The sequence below is a fragment of the Sorex fumeus genome, unplaced genomic scaffold (assembly GCF_029834395.1).
Source record: "Sorex fumeus unplaced genomic scaffold, SorFum_2.1 ptg000136l, whole genome shotgun sequence".
Classification (NCBI taxonomy): Eukaryota; Metazoa; Chordata; class Mammalia; order Eulipotyphla; family Soricidae; genus Sorex; species Sorex fumeus.
The window spans coordinates 1,788,369-1,810,081 of record NW_026606193.1 but is presented as its reverse complement, the minus strand read 5'-3'; the positions used below and the strand labels follow the sequence as shown (position 1 = coordinate 1,810,081).

General features: G+C 38.8%; 1 protein-coding gene across 3 annotated transcripts in view; it reads right to left on the bottom strand.

The window, feature by feature from the left end:
• GRID2 (glutamate ionotropic receptor delta type subunit 2) overlaps window positions 1-21,713 on the bottom strand; it is a 1,415,717-nt gene that overhangs the window by 1,115,486 nt on the left and 278,518 nt on the right. For all 3 annotated transcript variants that reach the window (XM_056106635.1, XM_056106637.1, XM_056106634.1), the window contains one exon: window positions 10,347-10,502. In XM_056106635.1, coding sequence (XP_055962610.1) covers window positions 10,347-10,502 — 156 coding nt within the window. The remainder of the gene's footprint in view (window positions 1-10,346; window positions 10,503-21,713) is intronic.

Below are 21,713 nucleotides of genomic sequence, written 5' to 3'. Positions count from 1 at the left end.
TTACCTTTTATCAAAGACGAAAAGTAAATATATCTGAAACAAGGTATGAATTTCTGAACAAAAGAGCATGACATTATGTGCCATTTAAGAGTCAGTACTGGAAATCTAAACAAACCAAGGATTACAATCTTAATGTTCTATTTTCCCACAGATAGTGGAACGTTATTATATAAACAATATTCTATATACAGAATATAGAAATATAACCTCTAACATAATCCTGTCAAAAATAACGCAAAATGCTACAGATGACACACCTCTCAAAACATAAAAGCTTTCCTTGAATTCATTTTCATATTCAATATTCACACATATATCCCCTTTCCGCAATCTGCCTTCCTACAACCGAATTCCATTTAGTCATGACTCAGAGGCTTATTTACTTCACTGATTGTATTAAGCCTACACAAATCATCAGAAAGCTTTAATTCGGTCTCCATAGGCTTTCTCTATTTCCCAGAAATGGTAACAAGGTATTTTAAATCCTCCCAACTTTAAGTACACATGTTGCAGCATCACTACTATTCGGCAAATAAATGACACTATAAATATAATTCTCATCTTCCCGGCTGACGAACAGAGCGAGAGCCGAAGAGAGAGGGAAAGGCAGAAACATTGAAATTTTATATTGGCACAACCACAGAATTCAGGATCTTGATAAGGTAACATCTAGGGTTGTTTTTTTTTTTTAAGACACCAGGCAGAAAACAAGATGAGTATGATGGTGGGTGGTATCCATGGCAACCACAGATAGATGTGGAGAATATCTGAAATGTCAAAGAGGATAGGAATTTACTGATGGGTACAAACAATTTTGCTAAATCACCAGGCATTATATTATTAAAATCTATTCAGATTAGCAGAGGACTCTGCACAACCTATTCAGATGCTACCATCATCCAGTAATGAAATGGCATGACAATAAGTCCACAGGAGACTAAGACTCAGAAATACTTGGTGTGCTCATGATTCCACAGATAAAAAGACACGGGGAAGAATGATATAAAGGCAGAGATAAAGACGGGTAGGCCCACACTCTTGATTTCACGTCCATGAGGTTTTTCCAATGTAGGATAGATATGAAATTTAGAAATGATGCAATAGCTGTATCATATCTATGACGTATAGATTGTAATATGGAGAAGTAAAAATTAAAAAAGAGAAGAAGAGTTCAAAGGAGCAAAACCGTGGGGAGGTCAATGGAGCAAGAGCATATATTTACGTACATATCACAATTTTATCATATATTTGTACAAACGTAGGCGAGGACTGCACCTGTGTAGGGAACAGTTTTGTTGATCCTGTGAGAAGAGACAGACCATGGTGAGCACAGCATTGTACTGAGGAAGATGCTCAAGACAAAATGCTCACTGAAAAGAAAATGTACATACTGATTCGTTCTCTTTTCCTCAGAACACAAAAATATCTTATCACACCATTGTATTGCTGTGTCTTCCATTTTTTCTGAAAATATACCCCCCCTACCACCCTGACCATCAAAATCACACAGCAGAAACGCTATCTGCACATCTACATTGATTTCAGTACTCTTCACAATAGCCAGAATCGGGAAGCAAACCAAGCGCCCGAGAACAGACGACTGGATAAAGAAACTATGGCACATCTGCATAATGGAAAACTGCACAGCCACCAGGAGAAAACGAAGTCATGAAATCCGTGCATAAAAGGATGGACATGGAGGGTCTCATGGTGATTATAAGAGTGAGGAAAAGACAGAATGACTGCACTCATTTGAAGGATTAAAAAACAATAAAACATAGTACGAGACATACCCAAGGACAGAAGAAACACGGGTCAGGAGGATCGGTCCATGGTTGGAAGCCTGCCTCAGGTGCTGGAAAGTAGGGAGTTGGGATACAGAAGGGGATATTATGACGATGATAGATGGAAATGATCACTCTGGATAAGAACTGTATGCTGAGAGTAGGTAAAGGATCAAACATGATCACCTCTCAGTACCTGCATTGCAGACCGTAATGCCCAAATGGAGAGAGAGAGAGAAGAGAATCGCCTACCACAGAGACAGGATTGGGGGAGAGGGGATGGTGAGAGTGAAACTGGGGATATTGGTGCTAGGAAATGTACACTGGTGCGGGGGATGGTGTTGGAACACTGCATGACCAACCAGGAGCAGCATTGTAAATGCGCATCTCGCGGTGATTCACTTAACACATACTTTTCTGAAAAAAGTGATTAAAAGAAAGATCTGCTAAAACTTGAAAGGCAAAGCAACAAAATGTTGTAGGAGTATCAGGAGTCATCTCAGAGTGTGATTCCCATAAGTTAGCCATCCTAGAGCAAGGAATGCAAAAGTTGGTGGTAAAGTGAGGAAACCACTTTGACTCTGTGAACTTAGTAAAAATGATATTGAAATTGACAAGAACAATAGTAGTTTTAAATTCTGATTAAATTGATGTTATCTTTGGTTTCCCCAAATAAATTAAACTGTTTTCATGACCATAGAATGAATGTTAATTAAAATTGCAAGAATAGCTAAGTGTGACTTTTAAGCCCATAAGCAATACAGTCAGTTGCTTTAAAACAAATAGTTGTTTCTTGAACCAAGTCGCTATCACAAAATACGTATAGAAACTGAAATATGCTACCATAACCATGCACTGTTTTCACAGGCATAAATAAGAACAGAGGAAATTAGTATGCTATTATTATACGATAATATCTGTCATGGAGTAAGATCTTCCAGCACCAAAACAAGAATAAATCTTAACTTCTGCTAATCATAGCTCTGACTGAAGGCTGCTTAAGATTCTTTGAAATAAAATAAGATACATCATATCCTTCATGAGATAATTTATACAACAATTGCTAATATAAAAGTACTTAAAGTAGAAAGCCTATAAAATTATGCTACAGAGGTTCATAAAAACTGAATTTCAATTTACTCATGGGGTTGGGTTCTGTTTCTTTAAGAGTGAGAGAAAAAAAGGAAATGCTTAACTATACAAGCGTACAGCAATAAATCTCAGAAAATAACAAAATTATGCTATGCAATTTGCATCTTCTATAATACGATAAAAAAAACAAAACAAAACATGGGGTTTTCCTTAATAAATCCCTTTTCTTTTCTGAAAAGGAAGTACTTTAAACGAGAGCATCTTATTCCCTTCATTTGCAGAACCGCAATCCCGAGTTATAGGTAGAAGACAGCAGTGTAATGTCTTTTCATGCTCTGAAAACCCACCCTCCATTTCACAAGTTCATTTGGAAGTTTCTGTAATCAGCCTGCACGCCTCTAGTCCTACTGCTCCTTCCCATCACAGCTGGCTCCGTTTTTAGAGCAGGCCTGGACGAGACAGTCAGTGACACATTAATTCAACTGCTATAACACTGAGATTCCAAACATCCAGTAGGCTAAGTATTATTCGGTTTTAGGGCTCATGTGAGATGCTTAAGAGAAAGTATAACTGTAGATGCCGAGTTTGTTCTGCTTCAATCAGATATTGATGATGGTGACTGAGGAACACCTGATAGGCAATAAGAATCGGATTCTGTCATTGATCATATCCTGCTCCATAGGGAAGATAGCATGTGGAAAAGACACAGCAAACTCAACCGTGGACGTCCAGAGTCAGAGAGGGGGATGGAAGGCCCAGGACAGTTCCTGCAGGAAGCTTCTGCCTCTCCCTCAGTACCTGCAGACAGATCAGCCACACTCCTGCTGAGAAACAGTGGCACCAAATTGAGCTCAAAGACTGCACGTTTCCAGCAGAACTCCCGCCCGGAATATAGACATGGGAGGAGAAAGGCAGAAGGAACCGATTCACTGAGCAGACTGAGATCCTGCGTGATTGCTCAGGTCACAGTGCTTGGTCCCTGGTGCCACCAAATTTCAAGGTCAATTTATTGTCAAATAAATCAGAAAATAAGCTGGAACTGGAGGTATCAACATTAGCCTAGAAAAACACGGTGCAGAAGCCACAACCACTATAGCCCTGTGCTAGAGAATTTTCAGATATGAGTCTAACTATTTTAGAATCATATTCACCCCCACATTCATATTCATATCATATTCACTCAAATGAGAGACAGAATCCAGAGTTCTGATCTCCATCAACGCTCAAGAATCAGGGACGCTGTCTCATTTGCCAAGACATCAAAAATCAGATGGGCTGGACATGTAATGAGGTTTACAGACAACTGCTGGACTAGAGCCATTACTGACTGGATTCCACGGGTCGTCAAAAGATCGCGTGGACAACCCACCTAAAAGATGGTCAGACTTCTTCGTCAAGACCCTGAATGATCGGTTTGAGGCTCTGCATGTTCCTAGAACGAACAGATGCCATTGGGCTACGCTAGCACGCAACAGGGATGAATGGAGACGTTACTGGCACCCGCTCGAGTAAATCGATGAATAACGAGGGATCAAGTGATCAAGTGATTCACCCCCATAACAAAGCATCATACTAAAGCATACTAAGGAAGAGAGGGATATAAATGCTGAAACTAAGCCCTGGTAGAAAACGTAAAGTCATAATGTCATAGAAACATTTCTTTGAGTAGAGGATAAGATTTAACCTCTGCAACACCAAATGGCCCAATAAATGGCGCTGTGTTTTGGAGCAATGCTTTATTTGTGCTTATATTTTATGGTTTCTTCTTTTAAGTTTTGGGCCACATCTGTCAGTGCTTAAGGCATACTCCAGGATCTGTGCTCTGTTTGTCTCCTGGTGGTCTCAGAGGACCATATGGGGTGTTGGGGATCGAATATGGGTCATTTTCATGCAAGGCAGGCGTCTTATCTCTGAGCTATCTCTCCAGCCCAGGAGAAGTACTTTCTAAGATATCTTCCCTTCTAACAATTTTGTTTCAGCAACTCTCTCATTACTCATGTTACATACACAATATGAAATTATTATATTACACATAACTATTTAAAAAGAGACTACTTTTAGAAATGATGAAAGCAGTCTCGCTGTCCCTGACTTAAAGTGCATATAAATAAGATTGCTTTTGTAAGTTGTATGAGACACATTTGACTGAAAAAGTCATCATATTATAGTGAGATATCTACTTAGACACAAACAACACTTTTGGGATTCCCAGCCACCAATGTTCATGTAGTGGTATATAAGGGATTAAGTTGAAGGGAGGCCAGACTGAAAACTAGAATATAATTCAAAATGATAGTTTTATTAAAATGAAGTCAATTTCAAAATCATAGTCCATACTGGGTATTAAAAGAGTATAAGTCTAAAAGTTATAATTCCATCATTATACTTCAGAAATAATGACTACTATTGTTGCGCTTTCGCTTAAGTGAGTTTTGCATTTTGTTATACCGATTTCAACTGAAACAATGGAAATCTCACAGAAATTTTCATAAACCCAGTGAAGTAAATTGTGACTGCAGCATACATTGGTCTTGATAAAGAAAAAAAAATGACTCATTCTGATAGTCAACCCATGTGTGCTTCCAATCGAAAATGTAACTCCACACTGCAATTGTGCCCTTCCATTCTTGCATTCTTCTTTTCATTGTTCAGTCCTTCTCTGATGAGATAAAATTAATTCCTAGTATGTCAGCTGAATCTTGCAGCCTAATATCAGAGCCTAGTGCTTTGCTTATATCCTTCCTTCAAAAATAAATCAAGTACTCAGGATTCATATTCTGCCTTCAGCTTTCAATGTGACCAGTTTTCACAAAGGAAGCCCTTGCTCTCACTCCTCTTGTTTCCTTATGAATACTCACCCCTGATTGCCCATTGTAGCTGCCACTGGGCTGAGATTAAAGCTATAGAGGTACTGCTCTGGGTAGAGACAGCGCCTCTCACACACCAGATATTTGCACATCTATGTTTCCTTCAGCACTGAAGTCTGGGAAGAAGAAGAATCCAGGAGCTAAGGACGAAGATGGAGCCATACATCAGCTGAACCCATTCGAGTCGCTTTCCTGATTCCTCCCATAATAATGGGTTCCATAGGCTACAACAAATACAGGGTCAAGATGCAAGCCAGGGACTGACACTCTATGTTCTTTCACTTTATTTTCAAAATCAGAACGAGAAAAAACAAAGTAAGAGGCAATACCAGCAGTGTGAAGCTTTATGTGGAGATACAGTCATAGTGATATATTAGTTCTACTATACATTTCAAAATTTGAAAATATAGTCTTAAATTCATAAAATAGTTTACATATGGAAATAAAGCTGATCTTAAAACCCACTATTTGTGTCATTGTTTCTTCGTTATTTACAAATGAGAAAGATCAAGTATGTGAGGACAAGCATGGATTCCATATAAAATCCCAAAATACATTACAACATACTTTCTATTACTAGTTTTCATTTCTCTCAATACTTTATGAATCCTAAAATATTTTGAAATATTCTTGATTATTGTAAGTTTTCTCAGCTATGTGCATATAGGTGCTTATGTGTATATATATGTAAGTATATATGTATATATATATATATTTGATATCATAATGAAAATAATGGAAAATTGGTCTGAAGGTCTTATTTCAGTTCTTACTCTATTCCACAATTACATTTACAGTATAATACTGCCCTCCCGTTGTTCATTGATTTGCTCGAGCGGACCCAATAACATCTCCATTTTGAGACTTGTTTACAGTATGTATAAAACTAATTAACAACTCTGTTTTCAATAAATTTTTTATACAGCAGAACAATTCAAGTAGGCTTATTTAACTTCTCACTCTATAATTCTCTTTATTTTAAATATAATCATGTGCAAATTTTTGTTTTGTAATCTTTTTATGGGAGAAAGCTTTATCCCTAAGTATCTGTATAATCTACAGAAAAATGCCCCCCTAAAATAGGCTTTTGAATTAAGTCATTAGTAACATTATGCAACTCAACTGATAAAAATAATGTATGTCAACAAACATTCAGAAGAAAGGAAAGAAGTGGTTTTAGTACAGATTGGTTTTACATTGTTTAATTTTTACTAAAGTACTTATTTTTAAAAGGCTGAGATTTGTACTACAGGATAATTATAAAAATCAAATGCAGTCAGTGATTACTACAGAGTAAAATACTAATATTGTATTATAACTGAGTAATATATTTCTAGAAACGTATGTTTAAACTTATGTTTAAATCTGACTGACCATTGGAAGTCTTAAAAATAACAGAAAGATCTCAGATTGTTCATTTTATTTAATTAATTAATTAATTTATTTATTTATTTTGCTTTTTGGGTCACACCCGGCAATGCACAGGGGTTATTCCTGGTTCATGCAGTCAGGAATTACTCCTGGTGGTGCTCAGGGGACCATATGGGATGCTGGGAATTGAACCTGGGTTGGTTGTGTGTAAAGCAAACATTCTACCCACCATGCTATTGCTCCAGCCCCGATCTCAGATTATTAGATTTTATTATCTACATGTTGACTGAATCTTGTTATTATTCTTCATTATAAACATACCTAAATAGTTGATGCTTCTGCTGTCTATCAAGAATAATTATATTTTTAAATTTAAATAAACAACATGGATCAGGGAGAGAGGTAGAAGATAGATGATAAGAAAACCATTTATTTTTTTAAGTTCATCAGTGGTAATAATGCATATACAATAAGTAACAATTATATCATCCATTTTTGGTCTTTTTTTAGAATGTTAAAAGAAGACTATCTAAGAAACCGTGTTATAGACTTTAATGGTACTATAACAAAGACGATCATAGAAAAATTGGCAATCTACAGTGACATACTGAGGTTTTTCTCTTAAATTATATCATTAAAACACCAAGGAGAATACTTTGACAAAGTTCATGCTCCCTGTGAGTGGAATATATTTTCACCATATATTCTCAAATCAACTTCTGATAGAGCCAGAAAGAAGTATTTTTAATTTTCAAACTAGTTGAGATCTTTCTTATTGAATGTGGTAGTGGATTCACTCCAGATCTTCCTAGGACTGAATTCGGTCCACTGGGATAATCTCTACAGTCTCAAAGATCTACCCCTCACCTCCACAGAGCATTTTAGTACATTATTTTGAGGCCACTATCCCTTTAATTTAAATATTGTAAGTTTCCCCGCTGCCAACAAAGAGAGATTAACTGGCCATTCCCTTTCTTAGCCAATCTCAACTGGTTTTCATCTGCTAAACTGAACACTTCCCTTCTGTTTTCCGTTCCCAAAACCCAAGTCCCAAAAGTTCTTCAGAGACTGTGTCTCTTGGAAGAATTTATCAGGCAGCAGAATGGCTACACAAAGCAACGTGTAAACAGAATCACTTGTCTCTAAAAACTCTCTTCTTTTCAAATTGGAGTATTTTCAGAAATGTGTGGCGGGGGGGGGGGGGGAGTATTTATTTACACTTGGTACAGTCTCCCACCCATTGTGTCGTCTTCATGTTTTTTAGCTCCTGCACTTCTTCCAAAGTGGATTATTAGACCCCCCTGGGATTCAGTGTACATTTCAAATTAAAATACGATTTTTAAGATACAGATACTTAGGAACCAGCCACAACATGAGCTGGTTCTCACTTCTCTCATGCTCTCACACTGGTCATTAAAACTAAGAATTTGATATGAAATAGAGAATTTAAAAGAATATGTAGTCACTTTACCTATTGCATTTATTATCCTTGGACATTAGTGGATGTTTCCCCAATTTCTTCTTTATTACTACGCAATTTGTTTATGGAATTCTAGTAAAAAAGATAGACATTCAATATAGAAAATTTATCATTCTCCTGTTTCTCTAAAGCCCCAAATTCCCAAGGGTAAGTTATATTTTTTACTTCTTCATTTTAAATAACTGTACCTTTATAATAATGAAAGGTCTCAAAGCTTATTTATCGCAAATTAAAATTATGTTGTCACCCTAAGCATCACCGTAATTTTTGTAAAAATACCTTCATAGAAAATATGTCTGTCCTGTTACTTACTACTCCCTCAACTTAATAAGAAGAAAAATTCATTAGACAAATTAATCTATTCATTTTTTTTATTTTATAAAATTGAGTCACATTTACAAAGTTGTTCATGATTGGATTTCAGGCATATTGCCCCAACACCACCTGTCACTTCACCAGTGTACTTTTTCCCACCACCAATAGTCCCAGTTTCCCGCTCACCACCCAACTACCTGTACACCCCACCTACCACTATCGCAGGAACTTTTCTTTTCTCTCTCTCTCTCTCTCTTTTTCTCCCGATCCTTCACCCCCCCCCCCCCCCCACACACATACTTTTGGGCCTTATTGTTCACAATACAGATAATTAAAGGTTATCAGGTTCTTACTGTTTCAACAATAGTCAGGGATTATAAAGCAATATGTATACCTCAGCTTGTCTAAATACGTAACATATAAATACATTAGATGAACTTGACAGGCCTAAGAAAATTTAACGCTGAATACTCCTTCAATATTTTTCTTAAATACTACAAACGGCATATAGCATTTTCTTTGTCTTTCTCTGCCAAATTATCTTTAGGTCTTCAATAAAACAAATGCCTTGTTTGAATAAATTAAACGTGTATTAATATCTTCCACCAAAATGTGCGTATATTACAATAAAACAAAAACTAGAATAGTTAATAATACTATCGCAAGGAATTGAGTGCTTTGTCAGTTAAAAGAATAAATTTTGCCTTACAATAATAACATGAATGATAAAGCTAATTTCACCACAATGTCTTAAAATCAAAACCTTCATTTATATAAGTGATTGTATCCGGAGAACAATAGGATTTATATTTGCATGAATTGGTGAAAAAATTAATCCCTTTACATGCACAGAGAGAAAAATGCCCTGCATATAGTCTAGAGTAAAAATGTCTTAAAAGTAATAAGGATACCGCTTTCACATTTCCCTCAAGGTAAAGGATAAAAAAATGTACAGCCTAGATCAGTATTTAGAGGCTTCGTGCAAAATCCTCGATCAGTGTTCAGTATCTAAAAGTTTCCCTTCCAGCAATACATTTGTCACATGCACCCCTGAAATGCCACTCCAAGTTGCAACAACAGCCGGCAGAGAAGTCATCACAAATAACTCAAAGAACAAAGGCAGAAAGTTCTAGAGAATACTTCAGTCACTTTGAAGCCATACACCCTCACACTTTTAGTTGTAAATATTTCTACAGGCTCTGAACATATTTTACTGGATAATTTTCACTTGTTGCGAAACCAGTAAGGTGCCACACTCTGCCCTTCCAGAGTGTACGAGGACATGAATATCCACAAACTGAAGCTCTCAAAGAAAAGCTATGCCACTAACAAGGAACACTGATACCATGTCTGTGGCACTTGACAAATGAGATCCCACTGCCGCGTTTAACCCAAAGACACCGCACAGAGTAAAAGGTGAACTGTCGAGAACCTTACCTTCCTGGACTGCTTGGAAGGGGTTGTTACCATCCACAAATGTCACCGAAAACGTGATCTTCTCTGTCTGCAAGATCTCCTCATTCTGGTTGAGGTCCCCGACAGCCGTGCGGAACACCTCATCGTCCTTTTTGGCCGATTCATCAAATATCGCTCCTAGAAAGAGAGAATTTCGCTGGTAAATAACAGCATCACTATTCTTTTTTTTCATATTTTATAATTTTATTTATTGAATCACCGTGAGAGCAGTTACAAAGCTTTTCGGTCTAAGTCTTGGTCATACAATGAAACACCCGTCCCTTCACCAGTGCCCATTCTCCACCACCAAAAACCCCAGTATACCCCCATCCCACACCCTCCCCCTACCTGTGGGGCAGATGATTTCCATATTACTCTCTCTCTACTTTGATCACATTCAATATTTCGACACCAAACCCACCATTACTATTTGAGATTTTACCCCAACGCTCAGATCTGCTGAAAAGGCAACAGCAGACAATTTGTTTTCTGTTGCTGGTTATGCATAACATGATGTCGCGTGGCTGCAGTAGGGCCACGTGATTTTGAAATTCCGAAAAAAAAATTTTTTTAAACACCATGAGGTACAGTTGTAGATTTACAATTTTTTTGTGCTTGAGTTTAGATTATACAATGATCAAATACCCATCCCTCCACCAGTGCCCATTTTCCACCACCATGGATAATATCCCTCCCACCCTACTCAAAGCCTCTTTTGCAGACCACAACACCCAAAAGGAGAGAGAGAACACAAGGGATCGCCCTGCCACAGAAGCATCACTATTCTTAGCCATTCTGCTGTGCCCTTGGAATATGGCCAAGTGTTTAAGATATGGGAAATATGTCTACTTTGCTTCAAGAAGGCACTTTCGTTGTTATTGAAAAACATACTGCTCACAGAGTATGATCTAAGGGACAAAGGAGTCACCTGTTTCAAGTGGAAATGAAGGATGCACAGTAATACTGGAGTATTGTTGTAGGAAAGACAGTGGAAAGACACTGTAATAAGTAGAAAGGACTTCCCAGGACCAAGTGACAAAACACTGGAATTTTATCCTGGGAAACCTTTAGGGATTATGGCTTGAAGAATGCTTTTCCCTAAATCTTAGACAACAATATTAGGACACATTAAGTGCTCTTCTTATGATTACCAAATAAATATCACTATTGAATTTTTATATCATGTGGCATTAAATACGGATATATATATAATATGATTATGATATTAAATATGATTGATTCACTTCTAATTCCTTTTATGCACAACAGTATATTTTATAACACTAAGTCCAGAAATTACAAAAGAAACTTGTAAGTTTCTTATCAGAGTGGAGAAATAGTACAGAAAGAACTAGGGGCAGGCCCCTGAGTAAGAGATTCAAATTTATTAACCTTATTCACTGTCTCCAAAATTCTACCAAAACATGCCAGGTTCTCTAAGATTATAATGCAGCGGTGTATATAATTTTCTGTAATATTGGGAGGCAACAGTCAACAGTGCTCAATTCTGAATCCTGACTCTGTGCTCAGGTTTCACTGCTGGTGAGGGTTGGGGAACCAAGTGGGGTCCTGGGACTCAAACCCTGTCAGCCATATGCAGGGCAAGCACCTCCCCCACTGTACTATCCCCCTCACCCCATTACATTTTCATATCAAAGTTTTTCGCTTATTTTTTTTTTAATTTTTATTAGTGAAACACCATGAGGTACAGTTGTAGACTTACAAGTTTTTGTGCTTGGGTTTCAGTTATACAATGATCGAGTACCCATCCCTCCACCAGTGCCCATTTCAGACCACCACGAATCCCAGTATCCCTCCCACCCCCCATCCCCCCCATCCCACTCTGCCTCTGTGGCAGGGCATTCCCCTCTGTTCTCTCTCTCCTTTTGGGTGTTGTGGTTTGCAAAAGAAGGATTGAGTGGCAATCATGTTTGGTCTATAGTCTACTTTCATTATGCTTTTCCCATCCTTGGAGGATCCTCCCAACACCCTTTATTTGGTGCTCCCTTCTCTATCTGAGTTCCTTTTTTCCTAGCATGTGTGGCTGGCCTCCAAGCCATGGAGCAAAATTCCTGGTACTAATCTCGGCCACTCTTGGGTGTTAGTCTCCTATTTTGTTACTTTATGTTCCCCATATGAATGCCATCTTTCTATGTCTATCCCTTTCTTTCTGAGTCATTTCGCTTAATCGCTTATACTTTTTAAACAATAATGTGTCATATATACTGTTAGATATAGATGTAGTTATAAACATTAGCATCCAGGCAAAGATTCAATAAGAATAAGAGTTCTGGTGTCCTTAATTCCAAAAATACTTGATTTCAAATATAGAATAGAATCATAAAGGAATACAGTTAATACATACCCACAACATAAATACATCTAAACATAATACTTATATCACTGTCTATGGAAATTCAGATGTATCCAGTAAAACCACCATGCAAATATAAATATTCATAATATATCTAAATAATTTAGGATACATATCTAGCATGCTCAAATACGTATATACGTGTACTTATTTATAGATCTAAAGTTGCAGAAATATACGTATGGAAGCGGAGCTGTTAGTGAAGGGAATTGCTGCATATTTGTAGGGACATACTTCAGCTCTACTCATGGATTCAAATTGTGTATTATGCAAAACTTGCAAGCCCCTCTTGGCATAGGGATGATGTTGCTGACCTCTGCTCAATGTTTTAGTAAAACATTTTATTACAACTGGTAGAGCATTTGCTATTGCATCAAACATGATAACTGACTTTAACTGTAACTGGGTTGATTAAACACACACACACACACACACACACACACACACACACACACAAAATCTTCATTATAACTATGTTCCACCAAAATTAACACTTTTAATGTTACACTGCTTTTTTCCTTTAGAGTTGAGATAGAAAATTTCAAAAATATAGAAAGTGCATCAATTCTGCACAGAAAGGTCATGACCCCCCCAACGAAAATAAACAATTCATCTTGCTGCAAATACCAAGAACATACTACAGAAGAAAGGAGTTTATCGAACTATAAGTAGAACAATAGGGGCCGAGCTAGCACAGAAGGTAGGGCATTTGCCTTGCACACGGCTGACCGGGTTCGATTCCCTGCATCCCATATGGTCCCCTGAGCACTGCCAGGAGTAATTTCTGAGTGCATGAGCCAGCAGTAACCCCTGAGCATTGCCGGGTGTGACCCAAAAAGAAAAAAAAAAAAGAATCACTAAGATTCTTTCTTAAAGTGGGGGAGGGGATCTAGTTTAAAAAAAAAAGTAGAACAATCAAAAAGCAGAAAATTCTACTCAGTATTTCAAATTAAATTATGCATTTTCTACTTGTTCTGAATATTAAAAAATCAGCCTTAATTTTTAACGAAATGAATGCAAAAATTTGTATTTAGTACAAGTGTTCGGAAAACAATGTAGTAAAAGTCCACACTGAAAATCTCTGGAGAGGTTCTTTCTTATTTGTGCACCTGCATAAGGAAGGAACATATCATCTGTAACCTTTACTTCATCAAGTACATGTTACGAGTTTGACACAGCAGCAGAATTTGTAGGTTCTTGTTTATGATTTAGTTTCTCAAATTTTAACATTCATAACTATATAGTAGATATGAACATTACCTAATTATTTCTCAACTATTTTTATTGATTGGTTAGTTGATTAATTTTTGAGCCTCAGCTGATGACTCAGGGCTTACTCCTGCCTCTATGCTCAGAGATCACTTCTGACAGGCTTGGGGGGCCATCTGGGATGCTAGGGATGAATCTGAGTCAGCCATGTGCAACGCATACGCCCTACCTACTGGAACATCTCTCACCCCTCAACTACCTTTATTTGCATGATTTTTTACGTGATTGTTTTATTCCATCAACAATTGATTAAGCAGAATCAATTGTCGATGGAATAAAATAATCACCAGCAATTACACACACACAGACTTCCCACAAACCGAGATTGTAAGAGAAATTTTATATATTTATTTTTTCTGCCTTAAATTTTCAGCAATTTTGACACATGGTGTTAATTTTTCTTAATCAGTATGATTGCCCACTTCAGACAATTTATTGCACGCACTAGAATTTTTTGGTCAGCAGGGCCATTCAGAATTGTTAAATCACCAAATGTTCTCAGTGCTGGAGATACTCATTTTCACAAGTGTGGTTTTAACTTAATTGTCAGAGTGTGATTTGCAAACACAGTAGTTGTGCAGTGTGTCGATACTCAAATCAAAGATTTATATTGTTTTATGCATGTAGACATAGTATTCCCATTCTTGTGGAAATTGTTCATACAAAATGAGGTCAAACTAATCATGGGAATCATAAATATTTTATAAATTATATGTTATTTTTATTTCCCCTTAAGTAGTCTTATTGTTAATTCACAGAATTGGAAAAGAGGGTTGACTCTGTAAATAATATCAGACAAGAAAAATTATCAATATTACAACTAATGAAATTAGATTTTCATTGCTTCTTTCCTTTAGAATTCAGATTAAATTTGAGTGGAACATAGCTAAAATGAATATGTGTGTGTGTGTGTTTAATCAACCCAGTTACAATGATATCTCCCCCATAAACTAATTCTTTGTTAGAAAGTTTGTTGGCAATTCCCTCTCATTTATCAGAAATTTTCCAAATATGTTCTACATTAAAATCTCCCTTGGCAGAAAACATGATTTTCAGAAATCTGTTGTGCCCTTTCATCAAGTGAATCCTGGGTGATCTCACTCATTTATGGACCACAGAAAGCAAAAAGAACCGTTAACACGGGACAACCTCAAATCCTTGGCTCTGGGCTATGGAGCAAGGTACCAAGGAGTTTGGGAGGGGTAGATGAAGAGCATCCTGGAGGCTGCAAAGGCATCAGGCAGAGGATGATGAGGACCTCCATGGTGTGTGTGGGGGGAGGGGGGTGGTCAGTCATTTTGTACACAGATACCATAAACTTTCACAGCATTGTAACTACCTAAACTCATATTTCTTTCTTAAAGAGACAGATATCTCCCCGCAGTTCACTTTATCTAACTAGTGACAGTATTTTAAGGAAGCAAACCAAAACCCTAATTCTAACTGTGATAAAGAAGTGTCATATATACACGAAGTTCACAACAATCAGCAAATATTATTACAAATTAGATAATTTTATTCTGTCATTTCTAAAGTTTATAATTGCAATAATGACAATGGTAATAATCGACATCTATTTACTGGCACTATCTAACTTGGGTGAAAATTTTGATATTAATGAAGTTTAGATTACATTGGTTTCCCCAGATCCAAATCTAGCCATAACTGTGTCAGAATTCATACCTCCATATAAAAAAATTCTAAAAAGCAAAACAAAACAAAAAAGCTATATGGGAATTGTATGAAACTTGCTTTACAAGAAAAACTTCTAAAGCTAAACAATGGTACTTTCAGAACAGAAAATTCTCATACTTTTTATATTTTTTTAACTGGAAAACACAGATTTCATATTTATAGAATTCTAATTTCCATTTGTATATGGGCCGGAGCGGGCACACAGTGGTTAGGGTGTTTGCCTTGCAAGTGAACAGCCTGGGTACGATTCCTCCGCCCCTCTCGGAGAGGCTGGCAAGCTACCGAGAGTATCCCGCCTCATGGCAGAGCCTGGCAAGCTACCCGTGGCATATTCAATATGCCAAAAACAGTAACAAGTCTCACAATGGAGACGTTACTGGTGCCCGCTTGAGCAAATGTATGAAGGGGGGGAGGACAGCACAATAGGACAGTGCTACAGTGCTACATTTGTCTATAGTGTACATATGTATGCATTTGTTGATTCTGTTTGGGGGAACATACTCAAGGAACATGCTCAGAGCTTACAACTCCTGGCTCTGAGCCCAGAGATCTCTCCAGGAAGAGCTCACGAGACCATGTGACTTTTAGGGACTGAAGTGGGTTAGTCCCATGCAAGCCAAATGCCTTTATCCCTATACTATCTATCCATCCCAATTATATTCATATTTTATAGGTGTAGCATTTGCTACAATGATATGAACTTCTTTGAAAGTATAGATTAGCTCAATAAACTATACATTTTTCTCAAATATTGTCCAAGTGTTTTGTGGGACTAATTACGGAACTTACAAAAATAAGAGAATCAATGTTATTTCTAAATGGATGTTAACTCTCTAAATCTGAGTTATGTGAACAATGCTTGTAGTTCTGCATGAAAATGTTAAGTGTATTTCAATAACATATGCACTGTGATATATACTTAAATGCAGGTTTCATTACAAAGTTCTAACCCTTACATTTTTTAAGTAGTAATTTTTCACTTTAGTGCCCAATGATCCTAGCAAAATGGGGATGCTGAGGTCATTGACTTTGCGTAACTAAAGGTCTTTCATTATTTACTTGGGTCTATAATATTCAAAATGCCACCAGGTATAGAAACTAACTGGTCCATTATGTTCAGATCGACATTGCTAACTTAGCTCTTTGAACTCGGAGCTCAAAGTACATCACAATGTTAACTCCCACTTCACCCTACATAATTACATAGATTACAGGGAAGCATAATTCTCGTGGTAAGAAAAACCAAGCTCATAGAGGATATTGTCAAGATCACAGAGCGAACTAATCATCGTGTCAAAAACATAGCCACATAAATTCATCCAGATCACTAATGCGCTTATAGTACTTGAAAGTATGCTGCAACAGAAGAAAATTTCCTCACTCAGATGCCTCCAATTTTCCTCAATGAATTCTCATAAAATATCTTAACCCAAGAAGGACAGGTCAGAGACCAGGGAACTAAGTGCTGATAGCAGGACATGACGTTTCATTGTGGGATGTGAGGAGTGGTAACATGTAAGCATGATTTCATTCTAACACAAGGCCTTTTTCTCAGTTCCTCTCTCGAATGACCTTGGAATTCGCATTCTGCTGGAAGTTCCTCAAAGTAATACAAAACTTAAAGCACTTGAAACTGGTAAAACTGTTCTCTGGGACATCTGGCTTTGATACCGGCTTTCGGGAAGTCTGTGAGAAAACAGGAAATCCAGGTTGCTTTAAGAAACAGGTTGGTGAAGAAGCTTCTGAACCTCAAAAGAAACAGTGGCTAAAATACAGAGAACCCACAGAACAGGAAAGAATATTTACCCAATATCCATCTGATAATGGATTAATATCCAGGATATACAAGACACGAGCCCAGCAAGCTACCAAGAGTATCTCACCCGCACGGCAGAGCCTGGCAAGCTATCCGTGACGTATTCGATATGTATGCCAAACACAGTAACAACAAAGTCTCCAATGGAGACGTTACTGGGCCCGCTCGAGCAAATCGATGAACAATGGGAGGACAGTGACAGTGACAGTGACAGGAGAACTGTACAAGAAAATAATTTCCAACCCCATCAAAAAAAAAAAACGGGGAGAAGAAATGAACAGAAGCGTCCTCAAAAAAGAAATACAAATGGCCAAACGGCACATGAAAAAATGCTCCGCATCACTAATCATCAGGAAGATGCAAATCAAAACACCAATGAGGTATCTCACACCACAGAGACTGGCACATATTCAAAAGAACAAAAGTAACCAGTGCTGGCGTGGATGTGGGGAACAAGGGACACTCTTTCGCTGTTCGTGGGAATGCCCACTAGTCCAGCCTTTCTGGAAAACAACATGGACAGTCCTTCACAAACTAAAAACTGAGCTTCCATATGACCTACAATATCACTTCTGGGAATATATTTCAAGGGTGCAAAAAGCAGAGTTGAAATGACACCTGCACTTATATGTTCATTGCAGCACTGTTCCCAATGGCCAGAATCTGGAAACAACCTGAGTGTCTGAGAACAGACGACTGATTAAAGAAACTTTGGTACATCTACACTGTGAAATGTTATGCAGCTGTTAGGAAAGATGAAGCTATGGAATTTGCTTATAAGTGGATGGCCATGGGGAGTATCATGCTAAGTGAAACGAGTCAGAAAGACGGGGACAGAAAAAGGAGGACTGCAAACATTTGTGGAAGATAAAATAACACGATATGAGACGGACACCCATGGTTGATAGACACAAGGGCCAAAAATAGTGCTCCATAGTTGGAAGCCAGGGCTGGAGCGGTAGCACAGTGGGTAGGGCGTTTGCCTTGCTTGAGGCCGACATGGCCGACCCCAGTTCGATTCTTCCGCCCCTCTTGGAGAGCCTGGCAAGCTACTGATCATATCTCGCCCACATGGCAAAAGCCTGGAAAGCTCCCCGTGACGTATTTGATATGTCACAGTAACAAGTCTCACAATGTCTTAAAATGCTCGAGAAAATTGATGAACAACGGGAGGACAGTGACAGTGATAGATGGAAGCCTGTCTCATGAGTTGGGGTCTCGAGAAGGCAGCTGGAATAGAGAAGGAATCACTAAGTCTATGACGGTTGGGGGGATTGTTCGTGATGGGAGATGTATGCTGAGAGTAGATAAAGGCCCAAACGTGATGGCCTCTCAGTATCTGTATTGCAAACCATGATGCCCAAAGTAGAGAGAGAGTATGGGGGAAATTGTCTGCCATGGAGGCAGGGGGAGGGTGGGAAAGGGGGGTATACCTGGGATATTGGTGGCATGCACTGGTGGAGGGATGGATGTTTGATCATTGTGTGATTGTAACCCCAACATGAAAGCTTGTAAATATCTCACGGTAATTCAATAACAAACAACAACAAAAAAAAAAAAGAAGGAAAGAAAGAACAACAGGTTGGCAGATTTTTCCATATCCAGCCCAGCAAAAGACCAGCCTGACTCTCTTTCCCCGGAGCCCATTCCTGCCTCAGCTCTGTGTGCACTGAATGCATGTTTGGTGTTTGGAAACACATATCCCAAATATCCCAAATATTTTTGATACGATCCATGTATAATAAATATTTTATGAGTATTAGTTTTGGAATGGTGGATATATTTGAGTTTTTTAAATATAAATACACCCTAGGTCAGAGAGATAGCCCCATGGGCTGTGTCCTTTCCTCACACACCTCTGATGTGGTGGGACCCTTGGGACCAGCTGTGATCCCCCAAGTTCTCCCAGGAGGGATCTCTGCATGCAGAGCCTGGCGTAACCCTGCACTCCGAAAACAAGAAAATAAAAACTGTTTCTTGAGGATCCTGGGAAGTTGGTGGACGGAAAAAGCATCCAGAATGTTCTTCCAGATAGACAACTGACCAGGAGATCCCGCCAGATATAATTATCTTTCAAGAGCAGGGTATAGGACAGAACTGCTAGGATCAGAGGCAGATTTAGAGAATCAACGGCATTTTACTCAGTATGATCAATTCCTAGTACCATAGCAAGTAGCTGTGATCCACTATTATGGAACAGACAGCTATGGACACATTGCTTGGCCTCTGGGTGGACACAGCTAGAAGTGGAGTGTGTAGAAGGGCAGTGACCAGGCATCAGGAACTACTCAAACACCTCGTATTCCTTCTGATCGCAGAGGTGTGGAGGCAGCGAGTGGCCCTGTGATGGGTGCCCCTTCAGTCTCAGGGACTCTCTCTTTCTTTTTTTTTTTTTTTATTTTTGAGAGTCCAGTGTTTTCTACGAGAGCAAAGGTTTCTAAACTTTAGTAGTACAGGGCTGGAGTGATAGCACAGTGGGTAGAGTGTTTGCCTTGTACACAACCAGCCTGGATTCGATTCCCAGCATCCCATATGGTCCCCTGAGCACCGCCAGGAGTAATACCTGAGTGAATGAGCCAGGAGTAACCCTTGTGCATGGGTGTGCCCCCCCCAAAAAAAAGAAACAAAAAAACTTTAGTAGTACGAGGTTGCCACTGCAAGATGCCAATGATGATAGCCCTGCGTCACTGTCCTGAGGGACCATGAATCCTCCCCTCCTACGCATCTTGGGAACTCCAGTTAAGCTTTCCTTCAAAGGGTTTTCACCAGGCAGCCTTGGCTCTGCTTGTAGGATTGAGGTGTCAGTGAGATCTTCCAGGCTTCCTTCCCCTTTGCCTTCAGACCAGCAAATGTTCTGGTGCCATTCACCCTGCGAGAGCTCGTGGCCAAATCCTGGCCCACGCACCACACACACGAGGCCCCACCAGCCACTCACTGCACTCAGCCATTTGTGATGTTTTTGGCCTTGGTGACTGTCACTAGCGGCCAGAGAATCCAAGTGTCCAGAAGCAGTTTTGAATTTGTGTTCCTGCCACCTGAGGGTACTACCCAGAAGCGTAATTGCAGGCCCCATGGTACCTCACTTATATTTTGAATTATTTTATATGTCATCATACTGTTTTTCACAGAGAATGAACCAGTTTTCATTACTCCACATCAACCCTTGCACTTGCTGCTTAGGACTTTTTTTTAAAGTGAGAAATAGTTTTATTTAGAAAAAATGTAGAAAGTGTAGGTAGGGGGAGTATTAGAGAGAGAGAGAGAGAGAGAGAGAGAGAGAGAGAGAGAGAGAGAGAGGAGAGAATGAATGGTGTGATGAAGTAGGCCTCAGAGAAAGCACCTAAAGCCTCTAATAATCATTAAAAAAAAGAAGAAAAAACTGCCCTCCCGTTATTCATAGATTTGCTCGAGCAGGCCCAGTAACGTCTCCATTGTGAGACTTCTTGTTACTGTGTTTGGCATATGGAATACTCTCGGTAGCTTGCCAGGCTCTCCAAGAGGGGTGGAGGCATCGAACCTGGTTCAGCCGGGCTGGCTGCGTGCAAGGCAAATGCCCTACTGCTGTGCTATCACTCCAGCCCCTAATAATCTAATAATCATAATAATCTAATAATCAGAGTCCCAAAAGCCTCTAATAATTCACCTGATAATCAGAAAAAAATGAAAACAAATTAAAGCTCCTTCTCGCCATCTCTTTAGATGCAAATGGAAAATATTATCCAGAAATAGAAGTTACCTGAGTGGCCGAATGTGAAAATAGTTTTAAAAAATACTGAAATCCAATGATATGTTGCCTAGAAAAAACTAAGGTAAGGTAAAGGTAAAGGCCCTCCCGTTGATCGTCGATTTGCTCGAGCGGGCCCAGTAACGTCTCCATTGGAGACTTTGTTGTTACTGTGTCTGGCATATCGAATACTCTCGGTAGCTTGCCGGGCTCTCCGAGAGGGGCGGAGGAATCGAACTTGGGTCGGCCATGTTGGCCGCTTGTAAGGCGAACGCCCTACCCGCTGTGCTATCACTCCAGCCCTGCTATCGCTCCAGCTGGAGAAAAAACTAGCTTGATTATATATCTGTAAACCATACCGCTGATAATATTAGTAACCCAACTTAAGGAGGGTTGAAATTCTCAAAAACAAATAAACCAAATCAAAAAGAAAAATCAACAAGAAAATCATCGGTATTGCTTTAAAGAATG